The sequence below is a fragment of the Mastacembelus armatus genome, chromosome 7 (genome assembly GCF_900324485.2).
Source record: "Mastacembelus armatus chromosome 7, fMasArm1.2, whole genome shotgun sequence".
NCBI classification, from domain to species: domain Eukaryota; kingdom Metazoa; phylum Chordata; class Actinopteri; order Synbranchiformes; family Mastacembelidae; genus Mastacembelus; species Mastacembelus armatus.
Genome location: NC_046639.1, coordinates 16,261,452 through 16,276,060, shown reverse-complemented (window position 1 = coordinate 16,276,060; position 14,609 = coordinate 16,261,452). Strand labels below are relative to the sequence as shown.

Sequence of the window (14,609 nt, the reverse complement as noted above, 5' to 3'; positions counted from 1 at the left end):
ACCAAAGAAACTGATATTTTCTCCAGAGAGCCTTTCATTATCCATTTTCATTCCCCGACGACATGTAAGATGAGAAAATACATTAGATGTACAAAAAGAAGTAATTGCACTCTAGCATCCTAGTGATGATCTGGAGCCTGGAGACTTGACTATGACTTGATTCAACACATATACTTCAGGCAGAAATCTGAATTAATCCACTGCACTAAAACCAGACTGGATTCATCGGTTAATATAGAATATTTAGATTTGCTGGATTTGGATGACCCCACATGTGTAAACAATTGGGAATTGGGATATGAATGACTAGGTTTTCTTGTTTGTAATGTAAACATCATATGATAAGTATGATCAAAACCAACATAATATTTAAAAACAAGATTCCACAGTGTATGTAATTAAAACATGTTATGAATGTGTTTTTAAATGTTTTGTTTTCAGTGGTGAAGGATTTTGTCCTGATTGGGCAGCACACTTGTCCAAAAACTGCCATGAAGGAGATTGATGAACTGTATACAGTCTTCAAAAGAATTTACAAGAAGTTGAAGACTGATGTAGGTCAAACCACATCATGGTCATCTTTATGTAGTTTCTCTTTTTTTTTTTTAAATGTATCTCTGTATTTGAAAGAGAGACTCTGGTGGTTTCTCATGAGTAACTTCAAACTGTTCAACTTCCCTTTTTGCTTCCTTTCACTCACACTAGAATGTGATGATCTTGGGGGACCTCAATGCTGGCTGCAACTACATCACAATCAAGGGCTGGACGGCCGTGCGCTTGAGGAGCGACCCTAAATTTCGCTGGCTAATTGGAGATGAGCAAGACACTACTGTGAGGGAGAAGACACACTGTGCCTACGACAGGTCAGTGATCGCACAAGTGTGAAACTTAATTCTTATTTTGTATATACTTGCACTTTTACGACAAGACGTTTAAGTGCTTTATTTCTGCGGAAACCATGTTCAAAAGGGTTATATGTTACAGTATATCCTTCACATTTTCACAACAGGATCGTCGTCCATGGACGTGAGATTATTTCCAGTGTAGTACCAGGTTCAGCTCAGCCGTTCAACTTTAAAGAGAAGTTCCACCTCACTGAGGAGGAAGTAAATATGATCAAATATGTGGGTTTTGTTCATTTGTATGTTTAATGTGACCATTAATCCTGTGGTTTTCATGGTACTTTAGGCCCTTGAGGTGAGTGATCATTTTCCTGTAGAAGTTGACCTGAAAGCCAACCACCGCTATCTACTCCGCCAGGAGCTATAGACCACTCAGAAAAATCAACAAATCAGGAGTTTTTGATTAAAATTGTAATTTTATTTGATTTTTTTAGCTGCTAAAATACATCAGAATACCCAATAAAATATTCACTAAGTAGTGTTCTTTTATAATGACTCTTAATTCGTCATCAAAGTGGCACCACACATATCTCAGTTACAAAAGACACCAATAAACATGAACTGTTTCAGCGTGAAGGAACTGAGTGTTCATCTGCTGAAGTTTATAATGCGCATCTGAAACCAAAACCACATCAAAGCTGACTTACATTCATGAGCTCATGAAGGTAAGTTCCTGCAACACAAAGTATTACTTTTGTTATTTTATTTTTTTAATGAACAAAGAAACTTTGTTAAAAAAATATTTGGAACGTCTTTTTTTTTTTTTTTTTTTTTGGCTTACAAAAGCAGACCTTTGTCTTCATGTTTCAGGTTTAACTGAAATTGTTTTAACCTGTATTTTCTGCACCGTCTGTTTGACAGGAAGCCACACGCAGCAACAACAGATGAGAGTTACTTCGCACTGCCTTCCTTTTTGAGAGAAGAGATTATCTATGGCGATGCGTTCATTTTTGTCTTCAGATAATTCCTAGTATAGTATTGATTTGTCTGTTTGTAAAGATGGAGCAAAGTCTTTCTGATCTACTTAGTGATGCATTTTCAGGTAAGAAATATCTTCTGGCATCCTCCTTATATTCTTTTGAATATTTACAAACAGGTGCTTTTCAAATGATGCCGTTGTTACAGAATCATCCGTTCCGTCTTTCTCTGATGAAGATTTGGACTTCGAGAATTTAGATTTTGATGAAAGGCTTGAGGAAGACAAGTCAAGCATGGATCATGAAAACCTGCCAACAAATAAAGACGGGGCTTTGCACCAGGAAGCAACTGCTGAAGCTATACTCTTGACTGACATGGAAAAGGAAGAGATATGCATGTTTGAAAATGTTGATGAAGAGTGTTCCGATGATAACAACGAGGATTTTCAAGGTGTAGAGAACAGTCTACTGAGCATGTACAAAACACCAGAGGAGGATTACACAAGCTCTGACAGAGAATCTGAGGAGGAAGGTTCTGTCTCTGGAGAAGATAAAGAGGATGAAGAAGAAAATATGGGAACAGAAGGGGAACCAGGGGAATCGTTGATGTCAGGTCATTGTGGTGATGAGCACAGTGATGAAAATAAAGAGGACAGGATCTTTAGTGAGGAACAACCTCTGGCCCCAGAGGGTGCTGAGTGCCCTCAAGTTAGAAATGAGGAGCAAGGAAAGAGTGACGAGGAGGTGTCCTATTTTCAGCGAGTCCCTGAACGTGGCCACGAGATCGTGATAAAAGGTGATGGGACTGAAGAGGACGGGCAGGAAAGGGAAGCATTAAAGCAAGAGGACTCTTCTGACTCTGAGCATGAAGGGATGAAAATTGAACAAGAAGAAAATGTCCACACTCATTGCTTTGAGCAGGAAGTTGAAAGTCCTTACAGAGTGGGGCCTGAGAATACGAGCTTGGAGTTTCCAGAAATATCAGTACAAAATCTCATTGCTGCAGTTGATAATGAGGACTATGAAGAGAAAATGGGGGATTTCACAGGGGAGGAACACCAGGAGGCAGGTGAGAGCTTTGCAGATTATCCCTCAGACTTTTCATCTTGTGAATACGTTGAAGACGGGGGAGAAAATCAAGAGCGTAAAAAGTTGAACACCTTGTCTTGTGCATCAGGCAGTGGTTCAGATACAATGCAGAACGCCTGCCTGGAAGGAGCTGTGACAGACGTAACATGTATGGGAAGAGAAGAGGACACTGATGAGGATGATAGTGAATACCTGTACAGCAGAGATTTAGAGAAAGATGCTGGTTGCTTGTTTATAGGTCCGGATTTGAAAACCGGAGAAAAAACCAGAGGAGAAATCACGACTGTTGAGCGTGTGTTTGCTGATCCAAATCTGGCAGAGTGTGACAATAGATATGAAATGGTTGAGAGTGACTCCTACAGCTCCAGTGATGATGAGGTCCCATTGAGGGGAAGAGATGAGGAACTTGTAGATAATACACGTCTACGAGATTTTATAAACTACAAAAAACTGGAAGACAGTGAGCTTTACAGTGAGAGCGGTGCAGCAGAAAATCAGACAAATTTCAGCATAAACTGGGATTTCGACTTTAAAAGCGATATCCCACTATCTGAAGACCTTTTTCCCACACAAGATACAGACAAGACAGAAACACCTTCAGGTGTGAGTCAATATCCTGCAGAAGACATCAATATCTACTCAGTGGTACAGAGAGAGGACAGCGAAACCACAAGCCCCTCTTACCGGGGATCTTTGGATGATAGCTTCTTCTTCAACACGGAACTCGAGGCTGCAAGGGTCAGTGATCTGGGGCAATTCGAAGACGACGAGTGCGAGGAGGAAAGAACCTGGGAACAGGAGCAGGAGAGAATCAAGGCTTTCTTCAGGTTTTACGATGACAGCGACAAGGAGAATGGGAGAGAAGGTAAGTGAAGACGAGAAGGACATAGTTTCTAGATCAGCAGCAGAATTAAATCATTAATATTTTCAAATTGATGTATTCTACAACTGACCTGGTTACCTATGTGCATTTTTCAGAAAGGCAGATAAAAGTGCAGTTTTGCACAGATCCGTTGTCTCAAGTCATTCACTATGAAACAGACAGGTAAGTAGAACTGGCACAGGACAACCAGAGATACTGACCTTTTTTATTTCACACGTTCTTTTTCCTTGCCAGAACCTGGTATCCACATCACCCACAATGCGGTGTGTTATGACTAAGCTTGCTTCTTCTCTGCAACACCCCAGATTCTTTTTGGTTTTCATTTTCAAAGTCTTAAGCCACAGCTGAAAAGCTAGATCACGCTATAATACTTTACGAGCACCATCTAGAGCCACAAAGGGCTTCATACATGTTTTAAATATATGTAGTCGTACTCCATAAGACCTGTAAACAGACTTAGATCTACAACATCAGGTTGTCTTTAATATTTGTTTGTGGTGAGTAACTACAGCCTGAGCTGTGTTAGATCCAACTAAAACTGTGTCTGTTTCTTCTTTTCTGAGCAGTGACAGAGATTCATTCAGCAGCTCCACAGATGGAGAAGAGGACCTTAGCTCCACAGAAACATCTGAGGTATGAATGTGATCATTCGAATGCAGACGTATGTGAGCACTCATTGAAACACATGACACATGAATGCTGTTTTTATTTCTGCTCAGGAACTGAGGGAGCCTGAGAACACCTTGGAAATGAAACCTGTTTGTGATTCCCCAAACACTCAGCAGCTAGAGACTGTGCCACAGAGCAGCCTCCTCAGCAACACACAAGTCTGTACCAGGAAGAACAAGGTGTGTACTCACTGGCCATTACTTGGTTTTCTTCTTTTTTTTTTTTGTTGTTATTTGAAAATCTATGCCTTGTCCTTTTTTCCTGCAGTGTCTTGGCATGCTGATGCTGATACTGAAGATGGTTCTGGTGATACTGATGGCACTGCTGATGTTTTGGTTGGTCAGTGACCAAGCAGAATGGCTCAGCCAAGTTTCTTTCTTTTAGGGCTCATTGTCGCCCAACTAAAACACGTTTATAAGCTGACGATGAAAAGTGCTAGATATTAAAACTTGTGAACCATTACCTGTAACATGCAGTTTTGTTCTTAATAAACATCTGTTTACAATGATCCCAACATATTTGTAGAAACTGTAAGTAAGTCACATTCTCTCTATTATATAGGTCATGTAGATTAAATCAAGGCTAATCAAATTTAGTATTCAGGCCTCTAATGGTAGGCTACTATAGATGAATTAGTCAATAGTAGGAATGACCCATTTTGAATATTACTATTATTAGTGATCAGAGATTTAGACAGTAAGAAATACATGTTCTCGAGTATTTGACGGACCTGCATGTTGCAGTATTTCTGTTTTTCTGTTACTTTCTCCCTTTTACTCCTTTTACTTGTCCTTTTTAATCTACTGCAAATATCTGTGTTGCTTTTCACTTTGCAAATAAGGATTTTATAAACAAAAGGTACATGACCAGGTAGAGCATTAAAACTTACTAATAAAGAACAGTAATGCATTCAGAAAGCGACCATTCAGCACACTCTTCACTCATGTTTTTCTAAATACATTTTTTAAATCAATATGTAAGTTTAATGACAGGACATTTAAATGTATTGGAAGATATTTGTTTTGTTTTTTTTTAATTATTTTCAATGTTAATTTCTGCCTGCTGATGGCGCTGCTTTTTAAAATGGAAAGAACACGTCAAGACGTCAAACGGAAACGGAAATGTATGGGATGCGAATGCTTTCCACACTTGTCTCAACAAACGAGGGCGGGGTTTAGTCTCTATGTATTCCAACGAAGCACGGTCCGCGGTCCCCGCGCGACAAAACCAACTCCCAGACTTCCTCGGTGGGAGGAGTTACGGTTGTTTCTTTTTTGGTAACTGAAACTAACGCAATAGCTCTTTAAACCAAGCAGACGTACGTAAAAACATAACACAACACCGAGGTTTGGGTGAAAGTGAACAATGTCTTCTCTGAGCAGTAAATCAGCGCAGGAAATTAGCGACCTGCTGGATGAATATGGGATAAAACACGGACCTGTGGTCGGTGAGTGGCTTAGACTGAACCGTTCAATTCCAGCTAACTTAACACTCCTGCCCCTGCATGAAGTTACAGAGTTCACTGCTGTAGTTTGGCTTCATGTAACTAGTGTGTGTTTTTTTTCGTGTGTGTATACGCTTGTTTACGTTGTGTGTGGATTTTTGCCCTCAGGCTCGACCAGGGGTCTGTATGAGAAGAAGCTGAAAGAGGCCATGGCCAAAGGGAAAAGAGCTAAACCATCGCCTGACAAGACTTACTACAGGGAAGAGGGTAACCCGTGTCTTTCTTTATATTGACTAGTTATACTACTATACTAGATATACTATTTATATCTGCAGTATAATTTGTGCTTTGATGAGAGTTTGGAGAAATAATGCTTTGAAATATACTGCAAAAAGCCAGAGGGGAGATCATCAGGGTTATTTGTCATACTTCTGTTTGCTGTTTCCAAAACCACACAATGTATTTGCATCAGTGTTCACAGATGGAGAAGTACACTCCATGTGTAAAGTCTTTGTCGTGGGAGAGCTGCATTTATGGCTGTAATATTTAGCTATTAGAAAAAGCCAGATTCAGTATTTTTTTTTCATTATAAGCCTATATTATATTTATAAGTATAACTACAGCAATAAATAAAAGCAGCCGAAAACATCTGTGCTGCTGTTCTCAATTAAAGTGACAAGAGGGGATGTCGATCAGGTTATTTAGTAGAAATCAGATAACGCTAAACTGTGTTAATGAACCTGGGCCTAGATGTGGGAATAACTGTACTTTGGTGAGCTATTTAAGTATTGCAGGTGTGAAGGAAACAGTGTAATGGACACACTTGGCTTGACATGTGGTGTTTGTGTTTTGATTTCAGAGGAGGAAGTTACCTATGTTTATAGCACACCAGTAAGTATCTATTCTCATGCTGCCACCAGGTGTCTCGCTGTTGTTTTGCATTACTCGTATACAGTGTTTGTTTTGGTACAAGTGGGACCAATATATTAGAATGCACCTTAATTTAGGGTTATTGTTATTGCCACCCCACCCCCACATGGCCTGATTATCTGCTTTCAGTGTTCAGTAAAATGCACATATGTCCTGTCAGCACCTGGCTTTATAGTTTGAATGGCACATTTCTCAGCATGGCTTTAACAAGGAAATGTTAGTCAGCTCTGTGATGGACTGGTGACCTGTCCAGGGTGTACCCCTGCCTTTCACCCAACGAAAGCTGGGATAGGCTCCAGCAGATCCCCGTGACCCTAACAAGTACTAAGCTGGTCTAGGTGATGGATGGATGGATGTTAGAGTCAGTTACATTTATATTGCAACAATAACATATTTGACATAACTGAATTATTCCTTCAATTAAATATACCGGTAAATGTAGAATTTCAACAGTTTAAGTTATGTGCGTTGTTTGTATCAAAACCTATTGTAGTGTTTTAGTATTTACTATCTCTGTTTACAATTCAGCAGGTCAGGCGTGATGGTGCAGGAGACAGGTAGGTTCTTACACAAATTCTCTATTATTATTAACAGTTGAACGGTTATTATCCTCATTCTGTTTGAATAAATTACAGGAGCTATTACAAATCTGTCTGAATTCATCATTTTTTGTGTATCCAGGAGCACTTACATGAGGTCAAGACCAGAGTGGAATGAGAGGGAGTATGAAAATGAGTAAGTTACACTTAATACAAATTTTTGTTGTTGTTACAGTTGTTGAGGAGTATTACACATCTACTGTTTATGTCGCTCTTTACAGGGCAACCTATTCCAACTACACAAGGTCAAAGCCTGAATACAGGGGAAGGGATTTTGTTGATGAGTAAGTGTGTTTATGCAAAGTTAATCAGTGTCATCAGATGTGATCTGCTAATAAGTTTATTTTGATTCAGATTTGAAACATTTTTTATCACATTTTTGACACCAGCAAATGTGCTATGATGCTTAATTCAGTTTTAATAATATTTGTATATTGACCCATAAATACAGTATAAGCTGCATTCAGTGTTGCTTATTGAAATTATTTATTGTTAATGAATAAATCTGTAATAATGATCCAATATTGTTATATATAATGGAAACACTCACTGTACTTTTGATATTCTAAGTATATTTAGCTGATATTGATGCACTTAAGTGGCATTTTCCATGCAGCACTTTTACCTGTGACGGAGTATTGCCATCTTGCTTTTTTTAACTTCAGTAACGGACAATCTCGCGTGTCCTATAATTTCCAGCAAACAGTTCAAAAGATTCAGTTATATATAAAACGAAATTTGGTAGTTGGAGAAGTTGGAATTAATTCATTACCTTAATAGTTGCTGTATCAGTTAAAATTACACAGATTGGCCCAGTGGGGGCAGCACTGCAATTATGTTCAGTCAAGACATGTTAAATAACAGTGACCAAAACTAAATCTGAGTTAATAATGCATCTTACTCTTATTGCAGTGTAAAACATTAAACAGAGTGCCAGTGTTAGGGGTCAAACAAGGTGATATTTGGCTACTGCCAGTTTGTTAGAGACACTGTTAATTATTTTCTTTGCAGGCCCTACATGTATGACACGCCATCCACTTATAGACACTCCTATTTGAAATCAACACCCATGAAACTTGATCAAGATGCCCCGAAGCCCCCAAAGTCAGGTCGCCTCATCCCACTGTGGGTTCAGTTTGTGTTGTTCCTGGCTGTGGCAGTCTTCCTCTACTTGGTATTTTCCAATATGGAGACAAATGAATCCATCCAAGGAATAGAATAATTGTTTTTAATTCATGCTCAGTTTATATGGCTGCATTTTAATTCAATTTTGGTTAATGCCATTATGTTAGACATTGTTGAAATTGTGGTTTATGCAATATTCGTATGTATTATAATTGCAGTTTATTTGCTTGCTTACATAATTATCACCCAGCTTCAGTAGAGCACCACTGCTAGAGACAATAAGAATGCCACAAAAACACACAATTCTTCCTCCTTTCATGGACAGCAGCTCACTAACTATCCAGATCGTTTCAGTGTGATCAGTTTAAAGTTTAGATATAATGATATGTAAAATGTAAACTTTGATCCACTGAGCAAAAAACAGCTCCACTGTGTTGTGGTGAGCTTCAGCTAATTATCAACTGTATGCTGCTCTGATACCTGATCTAGCATGTGAAGGTCGGTCACTCTTTGGGTGAGAGGGGAAAAAAATCCACCCATCTAGAAATATCCCATATGTTGTCCCAAACTGGACAACATACATAAATCTCCATTGTATTACAGATGCCATTAAGAGCATTTTTACCAGGTTGTAACAAACCAATTTTTTTGGTCTGGGCAGTAAAGACTAAAACATGTCCATATCCCCAAATGATCCTTTCCTGTATTATAGGATGAGGTAAAGAGGATGTCTGACAGTCAGATTGTGTCAGCAGCCTTGTGAAACTAACAATGCTTCCTTTTGTCAGTTACTAAAAGTCAAGTTTTCAGACCAAATATAATGCAGTGCCTCAGTGGTTTAGTAGGAATAATTTGGATATAATTCTTAATGTTTATTCAGTGTTTTAAAATTACTGAGCAGGGTGTTTTTCAAGATAAAAGTATAAAACTGTACATTTTTATAGAAACTGTAATGTAACGTTACAGGTATCACACTTTTGTATGACATTAATCCAACCTTTGCATCCTGTGAAGTTTGATGTTGTGATTTATATTTCTGTTTATAATGATCAAAATACAGAAAAGCTTTTAAAGAAGCGAACATTTTAAGTGTCAAGTCAATTTATTTAGGAGCCAAAACAAATCAACAAAGGACTTAAAAATAAAGGAAAAAAAAAAAAAATTCTCTGCGTTATGTTAAAAGTTTAGTCCCCTTATGTAGTTTGATCTGATGCTATAAATGAACCTAAAGTGCATGCAGTAATAGCTGTATACCATCAATCCACTGACAGAAATCCCACAGGAACAAGAAGCTCCAACCCCATTTCAATCAACTACATTTCTACCTTCGCGCTGTAAATGAAATAATGTATATGTTGGAAATGATGTAGTATGCATAGCAGGGTTAGGCTTAAAATACAAAAAACATCTTCTAATTCTTTAAGGGTCTCTGATCAGTGGAAGTGATTATATAATATGGTAGTGGAACCTGCTGTTAGTGTCATAATAATACAAAAAAGTGTTTTTCAACAGCATGTACACAGAGGCCTGAGGAATCCATGTCACAGTTTCCCCAGTTTAGCTTTTAGCAACTCCATACAACTGGGATCATGGCAGTAGCCGAGTCTGAGTGAATGTGAAGTCTAAACCAGTACTGATGCAGAACTGGAAAAACTTTCTACTGTCCATCAGTCTCCTGTGGGCTAGATCTCACCAAGATGTAATACAAAATAGCGAATTATATCCATAGTTTCCCTGCAGTAACACAAGCCTGAAGTCTGCTATGAAATAATACATTGCAGTCTTAGATGGGTCTATATTACTGTCTAGTAAAAACATGCCTCATCCAGACTGGGTCCAACTTGTGTTGCCTCCAGAAGTGTGGTGGATGAACACTGACTGTACAGTTCTGTGTTATATCCCCTTGCCAAATGAATCCAGGTAGGACACAGTCTGAGTCTTGGGATTGTTCACTCTATAGTGATTCTGTTTGAAAAGAAACACAAATGTTCTAGTTTAATTCACAAGTGTTGTACAATTGAGAACATGGACACAATGAAAAGCGACACATTACAGTGCCTATAAAAAAAGTACTCACCCCTTTCTTGGTAGTTTTTCTATAGAAAAAAAAAGAAACAAATCAAGATGATATTACAGTTTCTTTTACTTATTATTGCATAACAATATGTAAACTTCCAAGAGGAATAAATATGTTTAACAGTCACTGTATTTGCAAGAATGACCTGTAATACCTTCAACCACCTGTTGCCTGCACACATCCTTTTATAGCTTATTAATTGATAAGGCAACGTAAGTGTTGTCCACACCTGTGAAGAGAGGCAGACCTATTACTCTAAGGATATTAACAAATACATTTCTGTCAAAAGTATAAACCATGCTGGTGGAAAAGAAAACTTACAGGTTCTGGTCTCTCGCTCCAGTTCAGAAGGCTTCTTTTCCTTGTTACACAGTACTTTGGCCACAATTATTATAATGACAACAGCTACAGCAAATGTCAGGCCAGACACAAGCCAGCTGATCACCACTGGACTCAGTACTGGATCTGGGTCTGAGGGCCAGAGAAGCTATCTTTAATTTGTGTTCAGGATGGATTTTCTTACATGAAATTTTACATGCTGCTGCAACTATGAAAAACTAAAGTACATTTGCAAACAAAGGAAACAAAAATGTTTACACTCAAGAACTAACAGGAATCTCTAGACATAATCTAACTTATCTAAATTTTAAAAAACAGTATATTGTTTTTGTCCACTTAGACTTATAGCACACAATTTTCTGTTTAATCTGTTATATTCACCTCTGATGGCTATAGGCAGGGGTTGGCTTTCTCTGGAGACGAAAATACGTCCACCCAGCTGGACCCGATATAGGCAGTAGTAGTAACCCTCATTGGAGGCCTGGGCGTTGGGAAAGGTAAAGGTGACGGACGGAGTGAGGGCAGGCAGGGAGTGGCGCACTGTGCCGTTGGAGCGAATCAGACGCAGCTGGAAGGAACCTCCAGGGTACTGCTGCGGCGTGGAGCAGTTGATGTTAAAACTGTGGCCTTTAATGACAGAACCAGCTGGGGCCTCAGTGGAAGTGTTGTAGCAGTGTTGAGGAGTCAGGAGCTCCACTGTGATTAAACCAAAAAAAAAAAAGGATTCTTAAGGTTACTGTAGAATATGCAGAACAGATTTAAAAAAAAAAAAAAACAATTACTACTATAGAAAACTGAATCAATCAAAAGACAACTATACACAACACAGCTACAATGAAACACTGAGTAAAGAATCTCAAAACATGCAGTTTTGCAAAGCAGTTAAGAGAAATTGAAATCAATTTATTGCAAACCCACTGAGATGAGTCAGGTAGAGAACATCTGACATCGAGATTGCACAATAAAACACTATCTTACAGAAATGGGCGGTGGTGCAATAGGGTTCATGTGGATTGGAAAATGCAATAGTGACTCACCCACAGTTATGTTGATGGAGTTGCCGGGCGGAGAGCTGAGCAGCTCAGAAGGATAGCCACTTCTGATCCTGTACCGACAACTGTAGCTGCCCTGGTGGAAAGTCTCTATGTCAGACAGTGTCAGCTCTGCTCTGGCTTGAGTCTGGTCTGCCCTCTGTGTAACCAGCGGCGTGGCCACTCCATGTTTGTACAGGTGGAAGTCACTGAGATGGTGACCCCGCAGAACACTGCAGCTGAAGCGAACAGCCTCCCCGGGAGAAAACACAGTGTGTGGTGACAGCAGTGTGAGAGTGGGTGTTAAAAGGGTACCTGTGAGGAAAGACAGGTTAATCAAAAGTGTGAGGATGATCCAATGTACCACCTTCTTTAGCTTATCAGTTATAATCATGCTGGAATGCAGTAACTGGATCCATCAATACTAGTTTTGAGAGGGAAAGACATAGATAAAGAATGGAAAAATAAAAGGCAAAAGAAGGGGCATATTGGGCGAGTAGGTATCTCCAAAGGGTCTAAAAGCAAATATAAAAGACACAGGGGAACTGTACTGACTGATTTAAGTTCATTATCACATTCCACCAAGACTACACAAGAAAACAATTTAGATGAAGTTCCAGGATTGCAGTCATGGTATGACTACATTAATTGTTTTTCAGTCATATGGTGTTTTTGGTACCGTTATGATAGTGATATGTTCTAATTATACATCTCACATTTAACTCCATCTTAGAGTCTCACCTGAGCATTTTACTCCTGCATCATTATTATGGGTGCAGTAGGAGTTAGTGTGGCGAACAGCAGCACAGCGTGTCAAACTGTACTCATGTCCTGAGCATTGGACGTGCTGCAGCCAGATCTCTCCTGTACCTGCACCAAATGCTGCACCGTGAAGGGCGGATTCTGCTAAGCCACATTCCAACTCCAGGCACACCACATCAGCCTCCCGGAGGTCCCAACCGTGGTCACAAACCGTGCCCCATTCATCATGGCGGAGTACCTCAACTCTGCCAGAACACTTGTTCTTTCCACCCACTAATCTGACCCCTCCTATAGAAAAAAAAGAAGAAGAAAGATTACTCAGATCCACTGTGTGGGAAAGACTGTGAATGAAGCTGGTTGATTATAAACTTACCAAAAGCAGTAACTCCATCTCCATCATGCAGAACACCCAGCAGGCCTGTGTGGAGATTTCAATCATGGAATTCTTACAGGGCAAAAACAGATCCAGATTCTTTATTAGGTATAATAATACAGTCTAATAAAACAGCCCTTCCACAGACTGGGTGTTAAGTTAGTCCTCCTTTTGCCTCGTTTTGGTGGTTGTGCTTTTATATGCCTGTGTCGCATTACACTGAGACATAGTTAACGTTAGTTATAATAGTTTAGCGATGTTAGATTAACTTAATTCCAACACCTCTCATTGTAACGCAATGTATTTCAGCAGCACCACAAATAAACAGCCTCCAAACGGACCATAAATCTGAATCAACACTTCTCTAACTAAAACACTGAACTTCGATGAGGGTAGGATTTGTTTACAGGGCTGCTGGGAACTGTGTGTAAATATATATAGTTATCACTTATTATTTTATATATAATCAACAGACTCAAAGTTAAAGTAACTTAGCTGAGGAGAAACAGCTCTCGTAACGTTACGTTACGTTTTGTCTGTTACAATACACTATAGCCTAAGTCAAAACACTAGTTAAGTCAAAGTTGTTAAGATAAAGTCTCAGAAAACCACAAATACGAGAAAACGTCCTTTTTCCTGGGGTTAAAAACTAATTAAAACTCAATTATCCCATTGCATAATCACGTAAACTAGTTACCTAAGCTAGCTGCTCCTGTCTCACAGCTAGGCTAGCTGGCTGGCTAACTATTGTTAGCTCACCTGTTAGCAGGATACGGAGGAAAGTCAGCATCGTTCCCGTCAGCCTTCCATCAGACGGCCGGTGAAGGATACCAGTGGTCCCGGTGCTTACGCTGACACCCGGTGAAACCCACCGTCCGTATCAGCTAACGGGTGCAGCAACCCGTCGGAGCTGACCTCAGACCTAGCTAATAAGTTTAACTGTTGGTTAAAGACATTGCCGGTAACTGAAATACACTAATAAACTGGTAAAAACAAATGAATAAGTGTGTGGCTCCCGACGACTGTGGGCGGGTGGCAGGAAAACAAGCCGCGGTGTTTCCAGGATGATGTTGGGGCGAACTACGAGCCGCCAGGCCGCCGTACTCACGTCAGTGTCGCCGTGGATGAGCCCTTCTCCCTGCGGCAGACAGAGGTCAGCACACCCGCAGTATTAAAAGTGAAAATATTCCCGATGGCACCTTACCTTTTAGACTGATATACTGAATTATAATTATCACTGCGTTAGTTTGTAAAACTTTTGTGCTTAATGTGTAACACTTGTTTCAGCAGGTAAAAGTGGGGCTAAAGGTTATTACTTTATCCTCTGCTCTTTCATCCTAATTATATCGATTATATTGTGTATTATTCATTTTGAATGTGTAATAACCTAAGTTATAATATAGGCTTGTCATCGTTTATGTGCAAATGAATACAAAGTAAAGAAAGTATTGTATTTGCTTGTGAAATTT

General features: G+C 39.4%; 4 protein-coding genes across 7 annotated transcripts in view; 3 read left to right on the top strand and 1 right to left on the bottom strand.

The window, feature by feature from the left end:
- Nucleotides 1-1,578, top strand: part of dnase1l1l (deoxyribonuclease I-like 1-like) — a 2,629-nt gene extending 1,051 nt beyond the window's left edge. Inside the window, exons 5-10 of one of the 2 annotated variants that reach the window (XM_026331704.1) lie at nucleotides 1-64; nucleotides 442-554; nucleotides 706-863; nucleotides 1,010-1,106; nucleotides 1,189-1,197; nucleotides 1,473-1,578. The exon at nucleotides 1-64 is cut by the window's left edge and continues 58 nt beyond it. In XM_026331704.1, coding sequence (XP_026187489.1) covers nucleotides 1-64; nucleotides 442-554; nucleotides 706-863; nucleotides 1,010-1,106; nucleotides 1,189-1,197; nucleotides 1,473-1,544 — 513 coding nt within the window. In that variant the 3' untranslated portion in view covers nucleotides 1,545-1,578. Of the gene's footprint in view, nucleotides 65-441; nucleotides 555-705; nucleotides 864-1,009; nucleotides 1,107-1,188; nucleotides 1,326-1,472 lie in introns of those variants that run through there. The other variant, XM_026331703.1, reaches the window with a different exon arrangement.
- Nucleotides 1,579-1,808: 230 nt separating this feature from the next.
- On the top strand, nucleotides 1,809-4,974 carry LOC113145237 (cilia- and flagella-associated protein 251). 2 transcript variants are annotated; one of them, XM_026331699.1, is made up of 6 exons: nucleotides 1,809-1,944; nucleotides 2,028-3,773; nucleotides 3,887-3,953; nucleotides 4,358-4,424; nucleotides 4,511-4,639; nucleotides 4,728-4,974. In XM_026331699.1, exons 1-6 carry the CDS (start codon nucleotides 1,902-1,904, stop codon nucleotides 4,842-4,844), a joined length of 2,169 nt encoding a protein of 722 aa, XP_026187484.1. In that variant the 5' UTR covers nucleotides 1,809-1,901; the 3' UTR covers nucleotides 4,845-4,974. The 2 variants fall into 2 exon arrangements, with proteins under 2 accessions (XP_026187484.1, XP_026187485.1); XM_026331700.2 differs by having other exon boundaries at nucleotides 1,818-1,944; nucleotides 2,058-3,773.
- A 658-nt stretch (nucleotides 4,975-5,632) lies between these two features.
- Nucleotides 5,633-9,631, top strand: LOC113145240 (emerin). 2 transcript variants are annotated; one of them, XM_026331706.1, is made up of 7 exons: nucleotides 5,633-5,907; nucleotides 6,073-6,171; nucleotides 6,764-6,795; nucleotides 7,366-7,391; nucleotides 7,516-7,569; nucleotides 7,655-7,717; nucleotides 8,445-9,631. In XM_026331706.1, exons 1-7 carry the CDS (start codon nucleotides 5,826-5,828, stop codon nucleotides 8,653-8,655), a joined length of 567 nt encoding a protein of 188 aa, XP_026187491.1. In that variant the 5' UTR covers nucleotides 5,633-5,825; the 3' UTR covers nucleotides 8,656-9,631. The 2 variants fall into 2 exon arrangements, with proteins under 2 accessions (XP_026187491.1, XP_026187490.1); XM_026331705.2 differs by having other exon boundaries at nucleotides 5,655-5,907; nucleotides 7,363-7,391.
- LOC113145238 (uncharacterized) lies at nucleotides 9,407-14,429 on the bottom strand. Its single transcript, XM_026331702.1, has 9 exons — nucleotides 13,900-14,429; nucleotides 13,141-13,185; nucleotides 12,747-13,055; nucleotides 12,012-12,320; nucleotides 11,356-11,670; nucleotides 10,957-11,106; nucleotides 10,790-10,864; nucleotides 10,636-10,654; nucleotides 9,407-10,523 (listed from the first exon to the last, which is right to left on the bottom strand). The coding sequence occupies exons 1-7, from the start codon at nucleotides 13,928-13,930 to the stop codon at nucleotides 10,821-10,823; spliced, it is 1,203 nt and encodes a 400-aa protein (XP_026187487.1). The 5' UTR covers nucleotides 13,931-14,429; the 3' UTR covers nucleotides 9,407-10,523; nucleotides 10,636-10,654; nucleotides 10,790-10,820.
- Between the last annotated feature and the right edge of the window lie 180 nt (nucleotides 14,430-14,609).

What these genes read in the sequence shown, in the direction of transcription:
- LOC113145237 (XM_026331699.1), top strand. Translation starts at nt 1,902, where the DNA reads ATGGAGCAAAGTCTTTCTGATCTACTTAGTGATGCATTTTCAG. An exon ending in ACTTAGTGATGCATTTTCAG is followed by an intron (nt 1,945 to 2,027) that starts GTAAGAAATATC and finishes CCGTTGTTACAG; the next exon opens with AATCATCCGTTCCGTCTTTC. An exon ending in ATTCACTATGAAACAGACAG is followed by an intron (nt 3,954 to 4,357) that starts GTAAGTAGAACT and finishes TTTTCTGAGCAG; the next exon opens with TGACAGAGATTCATTCAGCA.
- LOC113145240 (XM_026331705.2), top strand. Translation starts at nt 5,826, where the DNA reads ATGTCTTCTCTGAGCAGTAAATCAGCGCAGGAAATTAGCGACCTGCTG. An exon ending in GACTTACTACAGGGAAGAGG is followed by an intron (nt 6,172 to 6,763) that starts GTAACCCGTGTC and finishes TTTTGATTTCAG; the next exon opens with AGGAGGAAGTTACCTATGTT. An exon ending in CGTGATGGTGCAGGAGACAG is followed by an intron (nt 7,392 to 7,515) that starts GTAGGTTCTTAC and finishes TTGTGTATCCAG; the next exon opens with GAGCACTTACATGAGGTCAA.
- LOC113145238 (XM_026331702.1), bottom strand. Translation starts at nt 13,930, where the DNA reads ATGCTGACTTTCCTCCGTATCCTGCTAACAG. An exon ending in CCTCCGTATCCTGCTAACAG is followed by an intron (nt 13,186 to 13,899) that starts GTGAGCTAACAA and finishes ATCTCCACACAG; the next exon opens with GCCTGCTGGGTGTTCTGCAT. An exon ending in AGATGGAGTTACTGCTTTTG is followed by an intron (nt 13,056 to 13,140) that starts GTAAGTTTATAA and finishes TTTTTTCTATAG; the next exon opens with GAGGGGTCAGATTAGTGGGT.